We start from the raw sequence: 24,633 nt of genomic DNA on the forward strand, positions 1-24,633 counted from the left end.
ACCAGGGATCGTCGCTATAGCGTATATTAGAGCCGGCGTCCCTTGCAGTAGACGACTTGGGCCCACGCCGGATAGGAGAGACGGCCACTCACAGCACAGCGCACCCGTGGCCGCGGTGGTAATTTGCCGGGGATCACCAACAGTCGGCCCTTAGCCTATGCCCCTAAAGACGCCTCCAGTTGCCGGCTGGTCCATGCAGCCGTGTGTCCAAAGGCCTAATCACGCTGAAATTATGAAAATCAGAGAGACGCGCCTGGTGTCTCTCACTTCTCGAGTCCTGATTTCCCTGCCCTTACACTGCCCGACTTGGATCACACAGGAAGCTCGCGTCGCCAAACCTCGGACCCCGAACATGCTGAGTACTGCAGCCAAGCTAAGGTAGCCGACCCATTTGGACAACTGCAGTAGCCATGGCTGTCGCTGCGGCTTCCCGTCCTGCGCCCCATGGACAGCGCTCGCCAACCCTCAGCGATGCGGGCATGATCCTCCCCTCGTTCGAGGCCGACTTTGAGCGCGCTGCCTCTCCGCCCGTTGCTGAGCGCCCGCCCTCGCCGTCCGACCTCTATAGGCACGCAAACTCCAGCCGAGTCAGATTAAGTTCCGCACCGCAGGGCCGGCGCCGCGCCTCGCAACAGACGAAATCCCCGTCCCTATCAGCACAGTCCTCGCGCTCCACGCTGCGCAACATGCCCGACTCAGACGCGCCTACTAAGAGTGTGCCTGCCCGTGACGATGCCCTCGCTTCGTCGCCCACCATCCAGAATGCCCTGAGCCGCCATTCACCCAGCACGTGGCACGGGCAAGATCAGCACAAGATCAGCCCTACTTCCAGCTCGGTGTTCAGCGAAGACTTCGAGCACTGGCCGGGGTTTGACAGCCACGACAACTTTGAGGACAGCGGCGTGGATCTCGAAGAGCAGGAAAAGCGCAACCACCACACCCGGGACAGCGACGCCGGCAACGGCATGGGCAGCGAGCGGTGGCACGAGGATCGCACCAGTGGCAGTGACGACGAAGACGACCCGTACTCGTCGGCTGCATTGAGTAGGAGGGCAGAGATAATCCTGGCCAATGCGAAGAAGCGGCTGAACGTATGCGCTTCTGGATGCTGCCACACATCGAACGATTGCTAACGGGAACAGGTCATGGAAGGAAACCTCCGTGGTGCGCGAGAGTCACTGGTCGTCTCACCCACGTTCCACTCAAGAAACACATCTTCCGACTTGACCTCGCATATAGCGGCCAGTCGCGACCGAGACCGACGACTGTATGCTGGCATGGGCCCGATTCCTCCGCGCATCAACTCTTATCGACAATCTCTCCTCACCCCGAACGGTAGCCCCAGCCATGCACGCGGTCTGAGCGAGACATCGGTGCCACTCCCTTTCACGCCTTCCTACTCGTACCTGACCCGGACTACATCCAACAAGCGCGCATCGAGTGCATTCGGCCATACCAGCGGCCCGTGGTCGCCTGAGAGCTACGGCCAGGGGCGTTTCCCCATCAAGGAGTCTCGAAGCGTGGAACATCTCCGCAACCCTCGCTCAACCTGGAACAGCAGCGAACGCGAGTATGCTGCAAGATCCGCCTCGAGGAGCTCACGATCCCCAACTGCACTAGAGACTTTGCCAGAGGATGAGGACGGACAGAGGGTGCATCGCTCCACATCTGCAGCCAGTGGTCTCCGCGACCAGATGAACGATCTCAAGGGTAGAATCTCTAGTCTGAAGCTCAAGGCGCAAGAAGACCACCTCCGACGCAGAAGCATACAGAGCCTACGCGCACCGAGCCCCTTTACGTCTTCTGATACATGGCATCCAAGAAGCACACCGACAAACGCTGGCTTGGGCATTACGACGGACCCATACGAAGAACAGGAGCGACCCTTGACCGCCACGACCACCAACTCCCAGAAGCACGGTGAGAAGCTAGTGACGCACTTCAGCAAACTAAATGGGACTAATGGACACCCGTACTCTGTCCAACCATACGACCAGGCTGAGGCTGAATCAACCGACCCGGAAGCGTACGAAGACGAAGATGCGGACGAGACTGAGGAGTCAGACTTCGTTTCGGTCAATGGAGATGAAGTACCTGATCCGGAGAGTGTATACGAGGACGCTGTCTACGAGATGCCTACCACTGAGCGCCACGAGGACCGCGTAGATGCGTTCGACTACGAGACCTTCTTCTTGCACAGTGCAATGGGCACCTACAGCGTGGAAGATCGCCGATCGAGTACTAGTTCGGGCTCCTCTGCCGCAACTACGCGGCCCGTGACAGCTGTCCAGACAACGGATGAACTCGGCATTGGCGAGAAGAGAGCGTCATTCCACCAGCGGAATCCCAGCGTTGACTCGGTCTCCACTGTAGCCACGTTCGCGACTGCAGCTGAAGAACAAAACGACGATGAAGAAGAAGAGAATGAGCAGATGGATCAGTTCTCTCAGCAGATACTGTCCAACCAGAACCGATCTGTCTCGCGCCCAGGGACACAGAACGGCCTCCTCTCTCTGCGTTCTGATTCAGCAATCAACATGCGACGCGCTAATGGCTCGTCTCCATCGCAGAGGTCACTATCACGTGGCTCGTCTTCGCCTGGAGAGCTCGCCAGCGGACTCCAAACCTCGAGGATATACTCCATCCTCACTGAAGGCTCCAGAGACGAGCCACGGGTGGCACTAAGCGAAGAAGAGACGCAGCTCATCTACGGCCTGGCTGCGAGTATCCAGAACGTGTGCTCCAACCTACAGCACACCTACGGCGATGCCTACGAACGCAAGGCATGGCGACGAAGACTTGACGAAGCCCGCAAAATACTTAATGGCGAGGGCGAGGATGGTGCAGACGACCAATCCTTCTAATGCTCCGCAGTTAGCCCTCGAACTTTCCTTTCTCAGACTTACGGTAATGTCTAACTCGACTGTAGCGGTTTAGCGTCACTCGTTTCCACCTTTTACGAGCTTACTCCCTATCATGTGTAATTTGGGACATCCCCCACTTTCTTTTCGACTTCACCATTTCCTTTGCTTTGGCAGATTTGCGGTGTGTTTTTTGTAGGAGGTCACGACTTTGGAACTATAGATAATTTCTCTTATGTGTATTGATACCCGGGAGGCAGCGGCGGGGTCACAGGACTCCGGTGTATGTGGACACGTTTTTTGTTCACGCGTTTGCAAGTACTTCTTAGCTCTAGAATCTAACATGCCCGTCATCCATGTACGTAGGGCTGCGAGAACCAATCTACGATCTACCAACCCAGCACGTTGGGCCTGACCGAGTGTCAAAGTCATGCCAGCGCCCGTGTCTAGAAAGCCGTCAGAAGACGGTGGAACGACGGGGTGGAGTCGGCGCGAGATTTACCCCTCCCGAGGCTGTCACGAACCTAGATCCATGGGAGGATTGCCTCCAAGTTTGGGGAGAGCGCCCCACCAAACACCGTCACGAAGCCATTGCATGCATGCAAAATACAGACTGCTGTGCGTTGTTCATGTACCATCGTGGACAACGAGGAGCGACGGCAGGCCTAATGCACGTCTGCGACGCGTGCAGGTTTGCCGCGCTCAGCGATGGAGCGCGATGTGTGCCGACAGCGCGCTACGATTGGATCGCGCACGGCAACGCTGGACTGGCGGTGTAGATGTCGGCCGTGGTAACCACTGCAACTGAAGCTGCCAACAGCACGGATACCCACTAGAGCCTCCGCAATTGGCCCACCGCGGCGTGGCTGGGGGCGTGCTAGACAGAGAGGGATGGTTCCGGAGGGCCATGCGCTGAACTGAAGCACAACATTGAATTATCCCACGACAGGCTCATGCAATGCGCCCCGGCTCTAACCCTAAAATTTTGCCCAGCGGAATAACTCCAGCCTGCCGCCCGCATCGCGCATCGACGTTTCCCTGCGTCTGATCGCATCGACACATCTCACGATAGCTGGGCCAACCCTCTGCTCAGCACCCGCCGCCGCCCACAGCTCCGGCCGAATACCCCTCGACTCACACCCCTCATTTTTCGACATCTCGCCTGCGGCTGGTCCGGGCGCGTGTGTGACGAAGGTGGATGAAACGAACCGCAAGCTCCAACCGGCTTGGTGCGCGCAACGACTAAAGCCTATTCGACCCCGATAACGATTGGCGTTGCGGAAACACATCCATACACACCACACAGTCCTTGTGACCACTCGCGACGCCTGCTCCCCTGCTTTCGCCTCTGACGCTCACTGAATCTGAATCTGCACGGCGCCCGTCTCCTGCATACTCCGTGCACTCTGTACCTGCTGCGACTGCGACTGTCTTATTCGACCTGTGCCGATCGCCGCGTCTTGGAGTTCTAATATTTGGCCCGTATAATCTGCGACGGATTGCATCACCATCGTCACCTGTTGAGGGCCGCAGTCCTGCCCTCGTGTACTACTAGAGCTCGCCGCATCGAGACCCTGCAGCAGCAGACCAGGACCGCGAAGGAAGTCACGCTGCACCAGCCCGCCCCCGTACCGTATACGAAAACACCTGCCGCCCGCGCAATTGCAACCTCGCCGCTCCACGCTCGCGGTTTCGCACGAGCGCTCATGTGCCTACCTCCGCCCTGCTCCTTCTATTTGCGCGTCTCACACTCGCACAATGTCTCCTGTCAGCTCTCGTCGCGCCGTCGCCGCCGCGCCATCTGCGAGACCAAGGACCCTGCCGCTTTCGAGGACTGGATCGGCTGAACGGGGTTGGGACAGAAAGAGTCGGAACATGCAATCCGAGGATGTTTGCAGCTACACCGCCGGAAACACATCAGCATGGGAGTCTGAGAATGACTGGCCCATTGCTGAGTTGATAGCGGACATGTACCAGGCGCTGGATCGGCTGGAATGCCCCAGTGCTGGTCACAAGAGTTCGAGTAGAGGTTTTATCTCGGTACGACGACACTGCTTTGTTTGGTCTCTTGTCCATGTTTGGTGCACGATTACCCACACTCCTTGCCAACTGCTTTCCGCATTGTTTCATTCCTGGTTCAACTTCTAACAACTATTCAGCGGCCTAATCCCATGACCCAGCTGTCGCGGTTTCCTCCATCAACCCTCGAGTCCTTCCCGGAGTCATGGAATCCAGCCCCGCGAAGCTATGGATCCCCACCACCCTCATACGATGAATCTATTGCAGACATGCCCCCAGACTATACATCCACCGATGCGCTAGCCTATGCAAAAACGCCTAATTACTTACCGTTTCCTTCTTTCCGCGCATCATCACGTTCTAGTGTTCGAAATGGTTTGCGCAAACGCAATGCTTCGTCTCCAACAACTTCATTCTTCCTTGATGTGAAATCTCCATATGTGGACATCGATTTTGGCTACAGTGAGACAGGCATCAAATCGCACGCGAAGAAGAAGGCCAAGGCAGCGGCCAAGGCTAAACCTGCAGCTGCAGCTACACCAGCAGACGATGGCAAGAAAGACGAGGAAGCCGCTGGTGGTGGCGATGGTGGGGGTGACCCGCCTGCAGATAGCGGGGCTGGAGGCGATGGTGGCGATGGGGATAAGGGGAAGAAGAAGACCAAGAAGGAGAAGGAGGAAGAGGAGCGCTTGAAGAAAGAGGAGGAGGAGCGTTTGCAAAAAGAGGAGGAAGAGCGCCTGGCGAAGGAGGAAGAGGAGCGGTTGGCAAAAGAGGAGGAAGAGCGTCTGGCAAAGGAGGCTGAAGAAGAGGCCGAGCGCAAGAAGAAGGAAGAGGAAGAAGCGGCAGCTGCAGCCGCCGCGAAACCATCGATACTAAAAGCTACAGCTGACTTGAGTTGGGGAAAGGAGCCAGCAGCAGATGACTGGGCCTCGTTTGGTGCGGCCGCTCCCGGCAAGAAGAAGAAGGGCAAAAAGGGGAAGGTGTGTCATTTCGGCTTTTTAGTTACACATAGCAGCACGCTAACTCACGATAGACGGCCGAGCCCGCACCCCCGCCTCCTCCTGATCCTCCAGCGGAACCGCCGACAACATTCGACGATATTAACCTGGACGAAGCAAGTGCGCCAAAGATTGACATGAATTTCAGTGATACGGGCGCATCAAAATCTGGATTTGGACTTCCCGGGCTTGGCAACTGGACCTCCGGCTGGGGCTCATCGAACAAAGACGCGACTGCAGAAGGCGACAACCCTTGGGGCTCAGATAAAAAGAAGAAGGAGGACGGATTCGATTTCGATTTCGACGCGTTCAAGAGTCCCCCGGCTGAGGACAAACCTGCTGACGATGATGGCTGGGGCGGTTTACTCGCTTCCAAGACCAAGAAGAAGAGCAAGAAAGGGGCTCTGATTGATGACAGTGTGCCAGAGGTACCTCCGCCGCCGCCAGAGCCTGAAAAGAAAGAGGAAGACGATTCATGGGGTGCATTCAGCTTTGGCGCCACCAAGGACAAGAAGAAAAAGAAGAAGGGCGCAATTGAAGAAGAGCCTCCGGCACCTGAGCCAGAATCAGAACCTGTCGTCGAGGCTGAGCCATCGCCTGCCAAAGAGGAGGACCCATGGGGTGGTGGTTGGGGAGCGGCTGCTGCTGCTGGCACCAAGAAGAAGAAAGGTAAGAAGGGAGCCAAGGAAGAACCTCCACCTCCCGAGCCTGAAGCCGAACCTGAACCGGTACCTGAACCTGAGCCAGAGCCGGAGCCCCCGAAAGAACCAGAGCCAGTCGTGGATCCTTACGCAGGACTCAGCAAGTCGCAGGCGAAGAAGCTCAAGACCAAGTTGGACAAAGAGGCTAAACAGAAAGAGGAAGAAGATGCCAAGCGCGCGAAAGAGGAGGAGGAAGCTGCTGAGATCAGGCGACAGGAAGAGGAAGAGGCAGAACGGATACGCTTAGAAGAGGAGGAAGCCGAGCTGAAGAAGATGGAGGAAGAGGAAGCCGCCGCCGCTGCTGCTGAGGCCGAGAAGGCCAAGCAGAAAGACGACACCTGGGGCGATTGGGGTGGTGCAGCTCCGACAACTACCAAGAAGAAGAAGAAGGGCAAGAAAGGTGCAGAGGAAGAAATTCCGCCACCGCCACCGCCCCCTCCTGAGCCTGAAGCTGAGCCTGAGCCCGCCCCGGCTGAGGACAGACCTGTTGATCCGCGGGATGATTGGGACTCAACACCCCCTGCTGCTGTCAAGAAGATGAAGAAGAGCAAGAAGGGTGTGCTTATCGAACCTGTCATCGAAGAGCCGCCGCCACCACCGGAACCTGAGCCTGAGCCAGCACAAGAGGACGAGAAGGGCACCGACTGGGGCCTGAGTTCGATATGGGGCGGAGGAAAGAAGAAGAAGAAGAGCAGTAAATCCGTCGAACTGGACTCGCTTCCCGCACCTAGCCCAGAGCCCATCATCGAAGAACTCGCTTCCGTTCACCAGCCCGAAGACGTCGAAGAGCCCAAGGAAGACGAATCCGACGATTGGGGCGCGCCATCTTGGAGCAAGAAGAAGAACAAGGACCCAAAGAAGGATGCGCCAGAAGAAGTTATCGAGGATACCAGTACACCCGTTCAGAAACCCGACGAGGATGATCCTTGGGGAAGCGCAGCCTTCAACATCGGCAAGAAGTCAAAGAAGAGCAAGAAGGGCCTAGTTCCACCGAACGTGCCGACACCGCCGGGAGAATTCGAGTCAGAGTTTCCGGCGCCGAAAGAAATCGAAGCACCTCCCCCAGCTGAAGATGAAGACATCTGGGGTGCTCCTGCTACTGTCACCAAGAAGAAGAAGAGTAAGACTGTCAGTAGCCTGCTCAGCAAATTCGAACCCGAAAGCTCTCCGCCAAAATCGACAAACGATACCTTCGAGGATCTTATCTCGCTCGACGACCCACCGCCACCGCCTCCTGAGCCAGAACCAGTAGTGGAAGAAGCTCCAGCGCCAGTCGAGGAGAAGAAGAAGAGCAAGAAAGAGAAAGAGACGAAGTCGAGCAGTATCTGGGGCTCTCTCAGTGGCTCCAAGAAGCCGAAGAACGAAACGCCTACAGAGAAAAGAGTGCGAGAGAGGAAGGAGAGGAAGGAACGAGAAGAGCAGGAGCGTCTGGAGAAGGAGGCTGCTGAGAAAGAGGAGGAAGAGCGCCTTGCCCGCGAAGCTGAAGAGGCGGCGGCTGAAGAGGCGCGTATTGAGGCCGAAGAAGCTGAGGCCGCACGTATATTGGCAGAGGAAGAAGAGGAGAGGAAGAGGAAAGAAGAGGAGTCAGCAGCCTCAAAACTGGCAGGTTGGGGCGCCAGCATTTGGGGCTCTTCAAAGAAGAAGACGGAAACCCCAAGGGAGAGAAGAGCCCGCGAGAAGAAAGAGGAGGAAGAACGCTTGGCGAAAGAAGCTGCCGAACAAGCAGAGAAGGAGCGTCTCGAGCAAGAAGAACAGGAACGTCTTCAGCGCGAAGAAGAGGAGCGCCTAGAACAGGAACGCATCGAGCGTGAAGAGCAGGAGCGTATCGAAGCAGAAGAAGCTGAGCGTGCTGCTGAAGAAGAACGACTCCGCATCGAAGCTGAGGAGGCTGAGAGAGCTCGCATAGCTGCAGAAGAGGAAGAAGCGCGTCGCATAGCTGAGGAAGAAGCTAAAGCAAGTTCCGGATGGGGCATGTTTGGCTTAGGGAAGAAGAAGGAGTCGAGCAAGGCGAAGCGTGAGCGAGAGGCCAAGGAGAAGAAGGCGGCTGAAGAAAAAGAACGGCTGGAGCGTGAAGCCAGAGAAGCTGCTGAAGCTGAAGCAGCTGCCGCCGCCGAGGCCGAAGCCGCTGAAGCCGCCGAGGCGGAGAGGGTTGCGAAGGAGGCGGAAGAGGCTGAGTTTGCTCGCATTGCTGCTGAGCAGGATATGGTACTCGAGCCTGAGCCAGCCCCGAAAGAAAAGAAGAAGAAAAAGAAGAGAGGCGTTGTTGAAGAACTTCCACCGCCTCCGCCGCCCCCACCCGCCGAGCCTACGAATGACGACGAACTGTTCGATCTGATCAAGGATGAAGACGCAGGTGACCTCTTGGCCGAGCTCGAGAAACCTACCAGGAAGGAGGAGAAAGAAGCAGCTAGCGGGTGGGGCAGTGCGTGGGGTATCTCTCTGCGCAAGACCAAGCCTGAACAGCCAAAGCCCAGCATCTGGGATGAACCAGAACCGGAGCCAGAGCCAGAGCCAGAACCAGAGGTCGAGGAACCCGAGCAGGAGCCAGAGCCAGAAGCTGAACCAGAGCCTGAGCCTGAGCCTGAACCTGAACCAGAGCCTGTCAAACTTACCCCCAAGGAGGAGCGAAGACTCAAAAAGTCCAAGAAGCATCGGCATGTGGAACCAGAGCCAGAGCCGGAACCAGCCCCAGAGCCAGAGGTTGAAGAGGCTCCTCCAGAGCCAGAGCCTGAGCCAGAACCGGAGGTGGTCGTCGTTGAAAAGCCCAAGAAGAAGCTGTCCTCCAAGGAAAAGAAGAAGCTGGAGGAGGAGAAACTCAAGGAGGAGAAACGGCTGAAGAAGTTAAAGAAGGCCGGGAAGTTAGTCGAAGCTCCTATTGTGATTCCTGAACCCGATCCAGAGCCTGAAGTACCTGCCGAGAGATCCCCTCCTGCACCTGGTGCATTCCCTGACGACGAGGGCGATACGATGGACTTCCATGATGCAGAGGATGCAGCGCCGCCCGAAGAGCCTGAACCAGAGCCTGAACCAGAACCAGCCGCCGAACCGGAACCTGAGCCTGAACCAGCACCAGTGCCCGGACCTTCTATTCTCTCGGAGCTGAAGAAGTTGAAGAAGACCAAGAAGAGCAGCAAGTCGAGAGGGTTCAGTTTCGACGACCCGCCGCCGCCGCCTCCCGAGCCAGAACCAATCGTTGAGGAACCTGAGCCAGAGCCAGAGCCGGAAGCTGATCCTGAGCCTGAACCCGAAGCTGAACCAGAACCAGAACCAGAACCAGAACCGGAGCCAGAGCCAGAGCCTGTTAAACTCACCCCCAAGGAGGAGCGGAGACTCAAGAAGTCCAAGAAGAGTAGCAAGACAAGAACACGTCAGCCAGAACCAGAACCCGAACCTGAACCTGAGCCAGAACCCATTATCGAAGAAGCGCCTGAAGAAGCAGACCCTGACATGGACGACGACGACGAGGAAGCTCCCGAAAAACTTCCAACACCACCTCCAGAAGTTGCGCCTGAGCCCCCGTCGGAATCTCCAAGAAAAGAGCGTGTCAAGCTAGGTCGCAGCGCTACTACGGCCGCTGGAGGATGGGGCTTATTTGGTGCGGCCAAGACTAAGACCAGAAGGGTGTCTGGTGGTGAAGACGGCGCCGGCCTTCCCGATCGCACAAAGTCTGTGAGAACCTCGTCCACTCGGGACAATGACATCAAGTCACGTTCATCAGGCTCGGACAAGGTGCACTCATCCAAGCCAACGGTTTCACGGTCCAAGACGGCCCGCGCTGGTACTGGGCTAGGTGCCATGTTTGGTGTTGCTCCGCCCCCGCCTTCACGATCAAAGTCACATCGCACACCCAAGACGACGTCGCGCCGACCCTCAATCGACCAGGACGCTGCTATGATGTCGCCGCCACAAACAGACACTGATGCGAGGGTCTCTTCAAAGGCCGCCAAGGTCATGGGCATGAAAAGCTCGTCGCGCAGGACCAGCACTCGGGACGCCAGAGATAAGGGCTTCCGTCGAGGTGAGCCGTTCCCCGCTAAGCACGATGCGCCTGTCATTGGCCGGCGCAGCCGTAAGCAAACATTCGGAGCTAACCCTACGGCAGCTGTTCCAGACCCGTATCCTATTGACGACGACCAAGATCTTGACGATGAGTCTCCTCCCCCAGCTTCTCGTCCAGAGCCATCGCGTCGCAAATCCAAGCGCGACTCCGCGCAACCCCTTGAACCCTTGACTGCACCGCCTAGCGCTGACGATCCCATCGTCGTCGACCCCATGGACATGGACCCTGCCCCAGCTGAGGCTGAGCGGCCCCGCCGCGAACGTGAGCGGGAGCGACCTCGTCGTGCGCGCGGCAACTCGGATGCTATGGGCACGCTTGCTGGTGTCGCAGGTACTGCTGCTGCTGTGAAGGGCTTCAAGGGAATGTTTGGCCTCGGTCGCAAGAAGGCTGCGCCGGAAGAGGCACCCCGCGAGCGCCGCCGGACCGCCTACGAGACCGAAGACGAGCGCAGACATCGCAAGCGATCGACAACCCGTGGAGGCGCAACAGAGGATGAGGCGAAGCGGCTGCGACACGAGCGCCGCAGTCTGCGCCATCCACCTCCTGAGGACGTTATGATGTCAGGCGCAAATGGCACCCCTGAGGACTACGATGCTGAGCGAGAGGCTCGACGAGCTGAGCGTAGATCCAAACGCGATGGAGACAAAGGAGCCCGACGCGCTGAGCTCGAAGAGGCAGAGGCCAAGGCAGAGCGCCGTCGCGAACGTGAGCGCGAGAACGAGCGTGCGACTCTTGCGGAGAAGAAGGCCCGTCAGATGGCTGAGTTGGAGCGTCGCAACCAGGAGGCCGAGGAACAACTGCGTCGCATGGCCGAGAAGGAGGAGCGGAAGAAGGCACGAGGCGAGCGCAAACCGCCCTCCGACGAACGAGAGCGCGAGAAGCGTTCTTCGCGCCGCAAAGACAAGGACCGCGAAGAGCCCCGCCCAAAGACCGAACGCCGTCGAACAGTGCACGTAGACGAAGACGCAGAACGTCGCCGTCGTCACGAAGAGCGCCGCGCCGCCAGACGCAACTCCGAATACCCCGTCGCCGCCAGCGGCGAGCCCATCACCGACTACTTCGACGAGCGCAACGGCGGGGCCCGCAAACACCGCAGCTCGCGCCAGGCCCGCGACGAGGAAGAAAACATGCCGTACAGCAACAACAAGAGCGGCGACAAGACCTCGTCGTGGGTGGAATCCCTCTCCAACGAGCCACCCCTCCCTCCCCCCATCTCCGAAACCGTCCTCGACCCCGCCCCCGGCGCGCGCGAGACCCCCGAAGAAGACGAGGAAACCTTTTCGCAAGACGAAGACATCCGCCTGCGCATCGCCGGCCGCAAGGGCCCCAAGCGCGATAAAGAACGTGCGGAGCGCCGGAAGGCAGAGGACAAGGAACGCGACCGCGATAAGACGCACAAGCACAGTCGTCGCGCTACACACTACGAGGGCATGAAGACGGTTGACGACGATAGAGAGCGGAAGAGGGCGTCCCGCCGAACGAGCTATGTGCCTGCGTATGAAGAGCCGCCTGTGCGCACCTGGGATGGCAGACCGGCTGTTGATGGTGGTGCCCCGGCTGTCAAGCGGGGAAGCTGGTTTAAGAAGATGTTTTAAGCCGCGCCCTTCTTCTCTTCTCTTCTCTTCTTGCTCACAACTTTTTGGTTACGATGTAATGCGGGTTTTACGAAAGATTATCTTGGATGTGTATATGTTTTGGAATTTGTTTTGGATTACGGTTTGGATTATGGGATGATGACAGCGAAGCGACAGCGTGGTTTGGATCTCTTGCTTGATTAGCATTGCGTGGCGCTTTTTGATTCGTCTCTCTCGATCTTTTCTTGTCTACTTTACTTACTTTACTTTACTTCATGAGAACTACTTTTACCTTCTTCATTGCTTGCTTCGATCTATCTTCTTCTTTCTTTTGGCACCTTTCAGCGACGCTGCCTTTCTGTGATATCCTGGGTTAGGTTTCTGTGGGTATTCACTGGACAGGAGGCGGATGGGATGTGTAGGAAAGTCAGATAGATACCCCCTCTCTTTTAGTAGTTCTTCAATACTAGCGATCGTTGCAACTGCATATCAATCCTGCCAGTGTACATGTGAGTTTTCGGCTCTTTCTGGTATTATGCAAGTCATAATCTGCATTGTTTAATACTCGTTTGGTGGTATATCAGATACTGCTTTAACACCCAGCCATGACGCCTATCGCCAAACCCATGCTAGTTCCTCTCGGATGCTATAAACTACTCGTGCCTCCATCTTCCTAAACATGCTTCCCACACCTCACCCATCCATCTGTACAATAGTGAAACGGCCATTATAGGCCCATTTGTCACAGCTGCACAACCGCGCCCTCAACGCCTTCCTGAGTCTCCATATCATCGTCGTCCTCATCATCTTCCAGATCCTCATCTTCCTCCTCAAACCCAGTCTCCATCTTCAGCGTCTTGAGCCTATCTTTCATCTCGTCCTTTTTGTCTGCCTGCCACCGCGCCAGCGCTGCTGCAGAGTGTACTTTGAAGCCGAAAACACGGGGCTCGTACCGCCGTTGCGATTTCGGTGGCAGCATCGCAGGGTAGACTTGGAAGAGGATGTTGTGGAAGGAAGTGCCGAAGTAGGCACCGTCGATTACGGCATGGCGGGAGGATTTGGGGTTGTAGAGGTCTTCGCAGCGGGCGCAGTAGAGTTTTACGGGGGAGGCGTTGGGGACGTCGGATTGACCCATGGGGAGGAGGGGTTGCGATTCGCACATTACTCGGGGGCATTTGCCAAAGTCTGACTTCTTGAACTTCTCGAGCTGGGTGGTGTGTTAGTTGTGGGCGCGAGGCATGGGATATGAGCGCCTGACGTACCATCTTGGCAAGGCCCCTGGTAGTGACGATGTATCGTGCGTGGACGAGTCCGTAGAGATGCCGTGCCGACTTCTCGATCTGTTCCCGCATGTCATCGTCGCAGTCGAAGTCGAACACGTCTGTGACGAGATCGAGTGCATATTGGTAGTACTGAACTTCGGTGTTCAGGCCCGTTAGGTTGAAGCGATCGGTGAGGTATTCTTCGTCAATCTCGCAGAAGTATTCGTTTCCTCGAGAGGATATGAACTACTTGTTTGTTAGCCTGCGTTGAAAGAATAGCTGCATCTGCTCTTCTACGCTGTCGTGATCTTCCCACCAGTCGGACCACCACTCGCTCTGCATGAGCATGAGTGGGCCCCATTTGGCCGAGAAGATAGTATAGTCTTCATCCACTTCGAACGAATGGGGGCACCTCAGCGTGGAGATATAGCCGTCTTCGCCGCAGTCACCGCTGGCGCATGGTCAGACGCGTCCTGCAATGAAGGGCTGGCAGACCATACCACGCCATGAGGTACCTATAGTTCCACCTCGACGCCCCCAAGGTTTGTAGAGACATGACCAGCGATCAAAGAATACCGGTGTTGGTAATGTATGGAGTTCAGGTACTCACCCAGTCTCGCCAGTAGCTTGTGTAGTCGCTGTCCGTGTCGCTGTTGAAGTCGTCCATGTTTGCGCTTGCTCTCGGCGACGATGTCCGAGGGGGTTAGGGCGTCCGTATGTCTTGTTTGTAGGCTGCGACCACCGGCGGGGTGGGGCGGTGCGATCAGGCGCAAGCTCGGGTCGGGACGCGGTTGCGGAGTGAATTGCGCGCCCACCTAGTGGGATGGCAGTCGTCGCATCCCACCTCCACTGCTTGTTTCTCCGCTCCGGGCGCGCTAGTCGCTTGGGCCGCGTCCCATCAACATGACAACCCCAGACTTCCCCACCAACCCTGCCTACTGGGTCGCTAACTATCTGTGCCAGTATCTGCGTACAGTAGACGATCCCGACTTCAAGACCCGTTTTGGAAGAGGTCCCTGGGTCCCGACCATGTTACGGGGCAGGCACGTGCACGTGAGGTGCCTAAAAATTGATTGCACGAAGTCAATCAATGTCTTACTACATTTCGTACACCGATGTCACTTGCTTAAAGTTTGATGTACGACGTCAGTAATCGTCTTACATCAATTCTTACATGAATCTTACTTGCCATTAGGCTAAAATGTTCACTGTTCCAAGGCTCCGTTGCCATTTCTTCGCATTCGATACCGTCTGTTTGTTAGCCAAGAACTCTATTTCTTTGTCATATAGCTTTCCTGTGACCCGTTGCCATCATATCGCGGATAATTTGTTTCGGTCGTTCAAGTCCACAAGTTCAGAACAGGTATTCAAAATCAATTACTCTTTTCCTAGTCGCGTTTACCAACGAGAGCTATCTCACATTCCCCCTCAAAGCCATTCACACTGGGGACTAGTGTCTTGCTAATCACCCCGTTATCACGACGTGCGCGATGTGTGCCGCCGCAACCGTCCTCCAGCCTATTGCTAGGTTCTGCTCTCAGCTGTTTTCCATCCTCCAGTACATGCCTACCCTTGCTGTTTATGGTAGACGGGACTCTTCCATCGACGCGAACCGTCTGTTCAGAGAGATCGAAGCGCGGTTCCCGGAAAGATGGAGGAAGGACGGATGGTATCTTTCCACTGTAAGTACCATCTTTCCGGGAGAGACTTTAAAGTTGACATTGCGCGTGTCTGACAGACAGCGGCACTTATCGCCAGCGGCCAGCCGGGTCTGATAGGTCCTCTCTACAACTACATCATCTCAAAGCCGTCATATCAGACGTCTGCAGAGAGACAACGTCTCGTACGGCGCATGAGAGAAGCCATGATCAAATGCATCATTCTCAACGGCATTCCCGTCGTCATGGAAGCTTTTGTGTCTCTTGCGAAGCAAGAACAGCCCGAAGATCAAGATCACAGTTTCACCCGCAAGGATTGGAAAGCTGATGAAGCGAACCACAAGCGCGGTCTCGAGGTTCTTGAAACGCTTTATGGCGATGAAAATGAGAGAATTTGGGCATCATTCGGCTCGCACAAGGACATACGTGAGTGCCCCACAACTTCCCGCGGCTCTCCATCTTGAGGCTAATGCGCCATGTAGCGTGGCTCTCGACCGACATATCTTATGGTCTGTTCCTTGCCGATCACAACACTCTCGATATCATCGAATCTGAGCTCGTCATCTTGCCTGCAATCATGTGCCAAGGCCTTGTTCCTTCAACGAAATGGCATCTACGTGGGTGTCTCCGAGTCGGCTGCACACGCGAGGAAGTGGAATGCATACAACAGGTTATTGAACATGTCGCAGAAACCTGTGGGAAAGAACTGAAAGGTCTGCCGAGAGTTTCAGACATACCTACAGATGAGATGTGAATGACCAGAAGAGTCAAGGAAGCCCAGAAGGTATCTGGAAATATGTTGGGGTATAGGCTGTCTCGTACTGTTACATGATCACGAGAAAATGGGCATGAAGAAGTACACGTAAAATTGGTATCAAGAGCATGTCTATCTCAAACCTTCGCCACGGCTGTCAAGTACTGCTGACTGTGCGGGTAGTCGATATACCCCTTCGGTGTCTTTGGAGTGTAGAAAACAGAGCGGTCATACTTGACCAGCGGTACGCTCTCCTTGACGCGGAAAACCAGGTCGGGGTTGGCAACGAAATATCTGCCGAAGGCGATGATGACATCGTAGTCCTTGTACGTCTCATCAACAGTCTGCTTCGCTGAGTCGGGTAGGAAGCCTCCTGCAAGCATGACGGGACTCGCGTTGCCCCATCGTTCGACCATCCACTGCACAGTCTTCTGGCCTCCGCATTCCGAGTCATCATTGCCAGTGATGCGGGCTTCGATCAGGTGGAGATAAGCCAGACCCAGTTTCTTCAGCTCTTCGGTGAGGTATTCGAAAGTTGGCTCGGGCTCGTCCATTAGCATGCCGTTGAAGTCGCTGTAAGGGCTGAGGCGCATTGCTGTTCTTTGAGCGCCAACAGCAGCGATAACAGCCTTGGTGACTTCGAGATGGAATCGCGCTCGTTGCTCGATGCTTCCTCCCCAGCTATCCGTCCGTTGGTTGCAAGTGGTTTGGAGGAATTGATCCGGTAGGTATCCATTAGCACCGTGGATCTCGACACCGTCAAACCCCGCAGCAATTGCGTTCTTGGCTGCGCTCGAATAGTCTGCTATGGTTTCCCAGATCATCTCCTCTGTCATTTCCACTGGTGTTCGGTCTTGAGATGTGATGGGTACCGCGCTGGATGAGACCAGCGTGATGCCTTCTGCGTCCAGCGCATCGGTCCTTGCGGCACGACCTTGATGCCAGAGTTGGCAGTATATCGCACAACCTTTAGCATGTACTGCTGACGTGATGTCTTTCCAGGAAGCGATGTGGTCTTCTTGCCATATTCCTGGGGCATTTTGGGCGCCGATGGCGTTCCTGGAGATGATGGTTGCTTCGCTGACGATGAGCGTGCCAGGTACACATGCTCGTTGCTCGTAATACTCTGCGATACTTGGTCAATATCGGCCCTTCGTAGTAACGGTGTTCAAGGTACCTTTGTTCATGGGCGTCGCCTTGTAGTCGTCGCCCATGCGATACCGGGTCAACGGCGCCATAGCGACACGATGACCCAACTTTACATCTCCAACTGTCAATGGTTGGAAGAGTTTCGTCATCTTGGCAGTCGATGTTGGTACAACACAAGACGAGGTAGGATCTGATCAAGTAGTCTCGCAAAAACTGTGTAATGGCCTACAATGTCAATGTTTCGTAGCTCTTTAGAGAGTGTATGGCTGTGTCTACCACACATATTATGGCCATTGCCCAAGCCTTGTGATGGGTCACCATGGTCGTTATCGGCAACCCACCTGGGCAGCCTCGCAAACCCCACCTGACACATGGCATCTGTCAGTCTCAGCAGTGATGCCGAGAACTCGCCTGAATACCTTCAATGCCGTTTTCAGCGTTATGGTCCGATGTCGATACGAACAGCTATCGGCGAAGGGTCTCAGGGGCCGAACATGCGTCGGCTCAAAAAGTTCCGATGAGAAGGCCCCGCACGTGCCCTGCTAAGACGATCCACTTCGCAGCCTCACCGTCATCGGCTTTCATCCCATAATGCCACTTACGCCATCGAAGCGTGTAAGCGTTTCTGCGATGTGAGTGGGCCCCTCAACTGTGACTGGCTGCTTTCGCAATTCCTCCACGAGGAACACACCTCCCGACGATCTCGCAGCTGTCGACCGGCGTCATGACAGGGCTCAGTCCCGCTCGGACAGCCTCCCGGGGCTCCACGCCCAACTCCAACGCTAGCTACGATGTCTAGGACCGTTGGTCTTGTTCCAAATATACACATACGCAGAATCGCTATGTTTTTGAGGCTTGTAGCGACTGTGGAAGAATCCGATGATGCGGGAACAGCAAACCTCCATTGACGAGATGGAATCGACGCGACCCATCAAAGAGAGCGATTCATGCGTTGGCAATACTCTCGTTGAGAAACCATCCAGATACGACAAGCCATGCGAATTAGACATACCTACAACGAATCCTCATGGCGCGTCCCCTTCGCCTACCGTGGGAGAGGATGACGACGACAAGAGCGACGCAGCATCCATCGGCGGCCAAAGGAACACCTTGACATCGACACAACTTCGAATCGCAATCCCCGCACTATCAGTCTGTCTCTTCGTTTCGTTCATCGACCAAACCAGCGTCTCAACAGCAACACCCGCGATCGCCGTGGATTTGAACACCGGAACTGCAACATCATGGATCGGCACATCGTTCCTGATCGCATCGACGGCGTTCCAACTGATAAATGGCCGTTTGTCGGACATCTTTGGTCGCAAGAATCTGTTGTTGATCAGCCTCATGTTGATGGCTCTAGGAGACCTTGGATGTGGTTTCGCGCGGACTTCAGTGCAGCTATTCGTTCTTCGTGCCATTGCTGGTATTGGAGGTGGTGGCATCAACAGTCTTGTCATGATCATCGTTAGCGATATCACAACATTGCAGAATCGGGGTAAATATCAAGGTATGTACCGTTGTGTACCTTACAACCGAGCATTGCTAATACTTCTACACAGGATGGCTAGGTGCAGTCATTGCCCTGGGAAACGGTGCAGGACCTTTTCTCGGAGGTGCTATCGTTGAAGGCGCGACTTGGAGGTGGGTGTTTTGGATAATACCCATCATGACTGTACCCACCTCCATGGTCATACTGTTCTTCTTGCCGCTCAAGCATCGGTCTGGTGACTACCTCGCAAAGGTCAAGAAGATTGACTACGGCGGCATGGTACTGAACATTGCATCTACATTACTCCTGCTCATCCCCTTGTCAGGAGGTGGTGTGACCTATGCATGGGGATCCCCCTTCTTCATCGCCTGCACTGTTACCGGCGCCGTACTAGGCATACTATTCGTGCTTCACCAATGGAAACTCGTCGCTCTCCCGATCATGCCGCTTCGATTATACCGCGCGCCGCACTGCTGGGCACTATATCTACAGACGTTTCTCATCGGCCTTGCGTACTTCGGCAACTTCTTCTACCTCCCTATTTACTTCCAATCGGTCCTCCGGTACTCGCCCCTAGCCTCGGGTGCTTTGATTCTACCAGTAGTCATCACGACATCTTTTGCGTCCATCGCATCCGGTCAGTACATGAACCGAGTCGCCAGCTACATGCACTGCATTCTGGCCGGATTCGCCCTCTGGACTCTTGGAAGTGGCCTCACCCTAATTTTCGACCGAGACACGGGCCTTGCTGTGCTAATTGTTGTACTCATCATAGAGGGTGCCGGTATTGGCCTGACGCTCCAGCCGACGCTTGTAGGGATGTACGCCAACAGTCGCAATGAGGATCGCGCTGTGACAACTGGGTTACGCAACTTCATCCGCACTATCGGTGGCGCTTTTGGTCTCGTCATCTCGGGAGTCATCCTTTCGAATACGCTCAGCAGAGATTTGTCCAAGCGTCCTTTTGTCTCGGATACCCTGATGGCTCAGTTGACTTCCTCAACGTACGACCTCGATAAGTTTGGCCTCTCTCTGGATCAGAAAGAAGAGGTTTTTGATACCTACATGCTTGGTCTGCATTACATCTTCATCTTTTTCACAGTATGCTCAGGTCTCGGTCTGGCTCTGACATTCTGGGTTGGAAACACCAGCTTGAAGGCGCCGAAAAAGTCGGACGAAGAAGAAGGACAGCCGATGGAGACGCAGGACGAACCTCAGCAGCAAGTCATTCAAGGTCGAGAAGTCGCGTCGGAAGGGGAGGTCTTTGATGAGAAGAGGCCAATGACAGGGGAGGCTGACGTAGAACGCAACGTTCACACAAGATGAGCGATCATATAGCACATCGTCAGGGCTCAAGGACATCTTCGCAAAATATCCGTTGGGGCCTTGTTGACATGTTAAAATAAAAGTCTCGTAGACATACTTCAAAAAAGTTTCGTAGCATGCAGCACATTTTACCAAAGACCATCAAACTATTCCACTATCAGGGCAGCCTCTACGCACCGCACGTCTGAATCCTGATCTTGCAGGTGAGTAGCATGTGCATGCATTCGCCCTTGTCGTACGCTGTCTTCATGGCCAAGTGCCAACCGAGCGGAGCGCGACGATTGAATGAGACCATTAAACGTACACCAGCGACTTCGGAACTTGAGCGCAACAATACCCCGCAGCAAGACCCATCTTTCACTATCAATTTGCTAGAGAACCGTCTCCAACTCAACCTGGTCTTTAATCCTTGGTATGCCAACTTAGGTAGGTCAGTACAGCCCCACAAAGGCCGGTCGTTATCGGCGAGTCGAGATTGGCCTATCTCTCGACGATCCCCCTCCAAGCCATGTTCTCCATACGGTTTCTTCCAAGCCGATAAACACATTCATCCGTCTGATAACACAACGGTGGGTCACAGCCGGCCGCAGAAATGACATCGCATCGTGAGGCACGGCAGAGGATGGGAGATGGCCGATTACGTGAGTATGTCACGGATGAGAATGGCCGATAGCCAAGTAGGCGCTGGAGAGTGGCCGCCGCGACATACTCCGCTGGTGATACATATATGCTGCATCGCGAGACTTGGTTGTTTACTACTTCGAATCTGCTACATCTTCTGTAATCAAATCAAGCTTATCGTTCTTCAAACATCGCCATCATGCCTGAAGTTTACGCCGCACCCCCCGACTACGCCTTCCCCCGTAACTTCAAGGGTTACGGTGAGAAGGGTCTACAGGGCTTGAAGTGGCCCAACAATGCCAAAATCGCCGTATCTTTCGTCATCAACTATGAGGAGGTGAGTTCATATGCAATCTTATCTCAGATGCATAACTAACACACCACAGGGTGGTGAGCGCTCAGTCATGAAAGGCGACGGAGTATCCGAGATCAACCTCCGCGAATACCCAGCCCAACCCAGAATCAACGAGCGCGACTACAGCGGCGAATCAGAATTCGAATATGGCTCCCGCCGCGGCTGGTGGCGCATGTTTAAGCTCTTCAACGACTACAAGATGAAGTTCACCCTCTACGCCGTCGGCTCCGCCGTCGAAGAACAGCCAGAAGTCGTTACCCGATGTGTGGAAGAGGGCCACGATGTTGCTTCTCATGCCTACCGCTGGATAGATCATGCCAATCTTTCTGTTGAGGCCGAGAAACAGCATATCAGGGATGGTATCACGTCGCTGAAGAAGCTCTCCGGCTATGCACCAAAGGGATGGTACTATGGCCGCCCATCCCCACAGAGCAGAGCGCTCATCCCACTCGTGTACGAAGAGATGGGCGAGGAGCTGCTGTGGGCCTCAGACTGCTACGCCGATGACCTACCCTACTGGACCGATCTCCCCCAGGAGCGCAGCAGCGCAAACCCCAAGGGATGCTTGATGGTCCCGTACAGCTACGACTGCAACGACTTCAAATTCCACTGCCAGGGAACTGGTTTCCGCAGTACGGCTGCGTTCTACGAGCACATGAAGAACTCTTTCGATGTGCTGTATGAGGAGGGCGAGGCAGGAGAGCCGAAGATGATGACCATCGGTCTGCACTGCCGTATCATCGGTAGGCCGGGAAGGTTCAAGGCGCTTCAAGACTTCGTCAAGTACATCTCCGAGAAGGAGGGTGTTTGGGTTGCGACTAGGACGCAAATAGCGGAATCTTTCAGGGAGCAGTTCCCGTATAGGAAGGGTCAGCTCGCGTAGATAGTTAATCGATTCTGTTTCAACGTTCAACTCGGAGTCGTTTGCGCATATGAGACAACAGTGTCGGGGACCTTTCGAACTAAAGCCAATGAAATCGCCTATCTATACTCTCCAAAGTTCCACTGGCTGCCATCCATCATACCGCGGTTATCCATCGACATAGCTGCATCTTGAATGGGGTCCACGCCGTAGAGACCAGATCCTTCATAAGCATTCCAGCTCATCTCATTCTGGCCTTGGCCAAAGCCATCGAACCTCATTGCTGCAGATGCGGCGTCATCGCTTACCATCTCATTCCACATCCGCCAACCCTGCCACCCACCTGGAGCCTCTTCGTCCACTTCCATGAACGCCTCCTTCACAGCGTCAGTAACCATGTGTGACATAGTAGGCTTACTACCCATCGTTGGGTGCTGTGACGCCTGCTCGCGGCTATCTCGTCGGCTTCGAGGAGAAAGTCCTGCCATAGAAGGTTCTGCATCCACGTCGAGCTGCAGCGGCCGCGAACCATTGCTATGCATCATTGCAGTTGGTGCCGAGTTTACGATCGTCTTGAATAAACTTCCGGACAGGGCATCGAAGATGTCGCGATACTTGACGGCACCGGGCCACTTTTCGCCGAAGATAGTCAGAATCTGAGAACAGGCTCGTGTCGCTTCAAGAACGTCGTATGAGAAAAGGGATCGATCTCGCCAGATGCAGTACACCAGCGTCAGGCCAGCTACAAAGCACGAATGTAGCGAGATCATCGTGTAGGTGAGCGTACGATTTTGGCTCAGCCGCTTGTACGCATTGCAGACACAAGCAGCAGAGCGTGCGCAAGTGAGAAAGCGTATGTCCGAGGTGTCCAGCGTAGGGAGAAAGACGGTGAAGAGATAGAGCATCGCTTTGTGATACTGGACGCCATAAAAGTCTCGCGCATCGAGATATGCGCTTTCGGGATCGTACATCCAAGTAATCTTGTTCCCATTCTTTGGCGTTTGCGGATATGTTCGTAGCCATTCATCTAGGTCGCTCCGGATTGTAGCCATTTTCCGGTCAAGTTTGGCCCGTTGTTCTGGCGTCCCGTTGAAGACATCTCTATCAACGCGAAAGACTGTCTTATGAATCCGCGACTGGATCTGATCAAGCTTGATGATATGTATGAAAGGCTCGATATTTGACCATTGGGGCCTGACAGAGTCTGGCTCTTCCGGATGCGTTAGTGTCCAGAACTCAGGGCTAGTACTGGGAAACTTGAAGAGTCAGTTCACATATCACAATCTGCTTGCGCGACATACCTCGACGTTGATATCTCGGTCAGCGATGGCAAAAGCTCTACCAAGCACAATGCTAGTCACTCTGTCAAGGCAGTAACACGCCCAGAACGCACGTCGCCTCAGTTCAGCATCTCTTGCAAGTTCAGGAGAGCCTGTGACCTTCTTCTTCCTGTGTAAGCCCATCTCAATGCAGACAGAGGTCGCATAACGAATCTGGGACCAGGCGCCTGCACCATATGGAGACCTCTGACCATGCACCCCAAGCAGGATAAGAAACTGCACTGTGGCGAGGTTGTGCTGGTCAAGGATGTAGTCCATTGGCTCGGTGGCTGCGACAAGATGATGCTCAGAATCCACCCCACATGGCTTCCGCGTCAACGACAGGAATCGAGCAGTAATGGCATATATGAGATGGAAAATGCTACGTTCAATGATAGTCAGGGCACCTCGCACAAATTGCTTGTCGAAGAGCTTCGTGTAGACTACACGATCCAGCAATGGCCAGCGCGTGTGGATACGTTCGAAGAATACGTCAAACAGCATGCGTGCCTGTTGTCGGTCTGGGAAATCCGCAACGGGCTCATCGGAGTGAGTAGACTCGGGAGGAACAGGAGGCCGTGAAGTTCCGGTAGCCTGGCATGTTTGGTTCACTGGCAGAGCTGTTGCTCTCTTGCCAGAACTTCGGAAGATGGAGGACTGGATGATGCGAGCAATGGTAGCGCCGGAGCTAGAGCCGACATAGTAAGGCTCCGAGGTTGTATCTGTGGTACCAGATGCACATAAGGAGAGATACGCAACGCCATCGACGAGTGACGTACGATCCTCGCCCTCAAGATCCTCAGAGAAGCAGTCATCTCGGGATTCGCGACGCGATGCACTGGACTGGGGGTGAGGAGCGAGCGCCGGCTCTTCAACGTTCATGGAAGATGCTCTTTGCAAAGTCTCTGGGCCGTTTTCATAATGGTCCTCTGCATGGTCAGGAAGACGGGCCTCCAGAAAAGCGATCCGCTCTTCTAGGGCGTTGATATAGCTGAGGAGTCAGGAAACAGTTCGTGCGCATGTCAATGGCCGTGGGAAGAACCTACACAGACTTGCCGCCGGGGTACTGAGGACGAATAGTCCTTTCATACGCACAGGCTACGCCAGCTCGCTGGCAAGATCTGCAGACTGGGTGCGCACCATCACACTACATGATTCTTAGCCAAGGTGCATGAAGCAACGTCCCACGTGACGTACACGCTGCTTTCTCCGTTTGCATCTTTTGCAGGCCAAGGCCACCCGGGATTTCCTAGTCGCAGGACCTGAGTTTGAGACATTCGACTGAGCTTCCTTCGGAGAATTGGATGCGGGTACTGCGTCTGCGGCCGTTCCCACACCCCGACCGCAGGAGGGGCTTACGGGGCTCTCTGGGTAGGACTGCAACATGGCCTCGTCGTCAGGAGTATGGCGTTGATGCGACAGCCCTGCAGCTGTCGGCTCTGATTCATACCGTTTGGATCCATATTTCCCACGTGCGATAGTCCCGTTGAGGCCCAGGTGGAATGTGTGAGCCGACGTGCGTCTTATCGCGAATTATCCATGATAGGCTAAGATGGCACGGGCCTCCAATGGCTTTATCTCGGCTGCACCCATCCGGCGCCTGGAGACCCCAAAGATTGCGA

At 55.1% G+C, this 24,633-nt stretch overlaps 8 protein-coding genes across 8 annotated transcripts; 5 read left to right on the plus strand and 3 right to left on the minus strand.

The window, feature by feature from the left end:
• Nucleotides 1-410: 410 nt before the first annotated feature.
• Nucleotides 411-2,864, plus strand: J4E90_006153 (uncharacterized protein; the record flags this gene model as incomplete). Its single annotated transcript, XM_051435702.1, has 2 exons — nt 411-1,091; nt 1,143-2,864. 2 exons carry the CDS (start codon nt 411-413, stop codon nt 2,862-2,864), a joined length of 2,403 nt encoding a protein of 800 aa, XP_051290560.1.
• A 1,755-nt stretch (nt 2,865-4,619) lies between these two features.
• J4E90_006154 (uncharacterized protein) lies at nt 4,620-12,234 on the plus strand (the record flags this gene model as incomplete). Its single annotated transcript, XM_051435703.1, has 3 exons — nt 4,620-4,878; nt 5,352-5,860; nt 5,914-12,234. The coding sequence occupies 3 exons, from the start codon at nt 4,620-4,622 to the stop codon at nt 12,232-12,234; spliced, it is 7,089 nt and encodes a 2,362-aa protein (XP_051290561.1).
• A 721-nt stretch (nt 12,235-12,955) lies between these two features.
• Nucleotides 12,956-14,142, minus strand: CKB2 (casein kinase 2 regulatory subunit; the record flags this gene model as incomplete). Its single annotated transcript, XM_051435704.1, has 3 exons — nt 12,956-13,420; nt 13,476-13,721; nt 14,086-14,142. 3 exons carry the CDS (start codon nt 14,140-14,142, stop codon nt 12,956-12,958), a joined length of 768 nt encoding a protein of 255 aa, XP_051290562.1.
• Nucleotides 14,143-14,965: 823 nt separating this feature from the next.
• J4E90_006156 (uncharacterized protein) lies at nt 14,966-15,887 on the plus strand (the record flags this gene model as incomplete). Its single annotated transcript, XM_051435705.1, has 3 exons — nt 14,966-15,157; nt 15,214-15,559; nt 15,616-15,887. 3 exons carry the CDS (start codon nt 14,966-14,968, stop codon nt 15,885-15,887), a joined length of 810 nt encoding a protein of 269 aa, XP_051290563.1.
• A 137-nt stretch (nt 15,888-16,024) lies between these two features.
• J4E90_006157 (uncharacterized protein) lies at nt 16,025-17,185 on the minus strand (the record flags this gene model as incomplete). Its single annotated transcript, XM_051435706.1, has 2 exons — nt 16,025-17,013; nt 17,065-17,185. 2 exons carry the CDS (start codon nt 17,183-17,185, stop codon nt 16,025-16,027), a joined length of 1,110 nt encoding a protein of 369 aa, XP_051290564.1.
• A 763-nt stretch (nt 17,186-17,948) lies between these two features.
• On the plus strand, nt 17,949-19,854 carry J4E90_006158 (uncharacterized protein; the record flags this gene model as incomplete). Its single annotated transcript, XM_051435707.1, has 2 exons — nt 17,949-18,546; nt 18,599-19,854. 2 exons carry the CDS (start codon nt 17,949-17,951, stop codon nt 19,852-19,854), a joined length of 1,854 nt encoding a protein of 617 aa, XP_051290565.1.
• Nucleotides 19,855-20,674: 820 nt separating this feature from the next.
• On the plus strand, nt 20,675-21,713 carry J4E90_006159 (uncharacterized protein; the record flags this gene model as incomplete). The annotated part of the gene is made up of 2 exons (XM_051435708.1): nt 20,675-20,812; nt 20,862-21,713. The coding sequence occupies 2 exons, from the start codon at nt 20,675-20,677 to the stop codon at nt 21,711-21,713; spliced, it is 990 nt and encodes a 329-aa protein (XP_051290566.1).
• A 98-nt stretch (nt 21,714-21,811) lies between these two features.
• J4E90_006160 (uncharacterized protein) lies at nt 21,812-23,893 on the minus strand (the record flags this gene model as incomplete). The annotated part of the gene is made up of 2 exons (XM_051435709.1): nt 21,812-22,948; nt 22,994-23,893. The coding sequence occupies 2 exons, from the start codon at nt 23,891-23,893 to the stop codon at nt 21,812-21,814; spliced, it is 2,037 nt and encodes a 678-aa protein (XP_051290567.1).
• Nucleotides 23,894-24,633: the final 740 nt, after the last annotated feature.

Source organism: Alternaria incomplexa, assembly GCF_024043165.1.
Source record: "Alternaria incomplexa strain BMP 0042 chromosome Unknown scaffold_8, whole genome shotgun sequence".
NCBI classification, from domain to species: Eukaryota; Fungi; Ascomycota; class Dothideomycetes; order Pleosporales; family Pleosporaceae; genus Alternaria; species Alternaria incomplexa.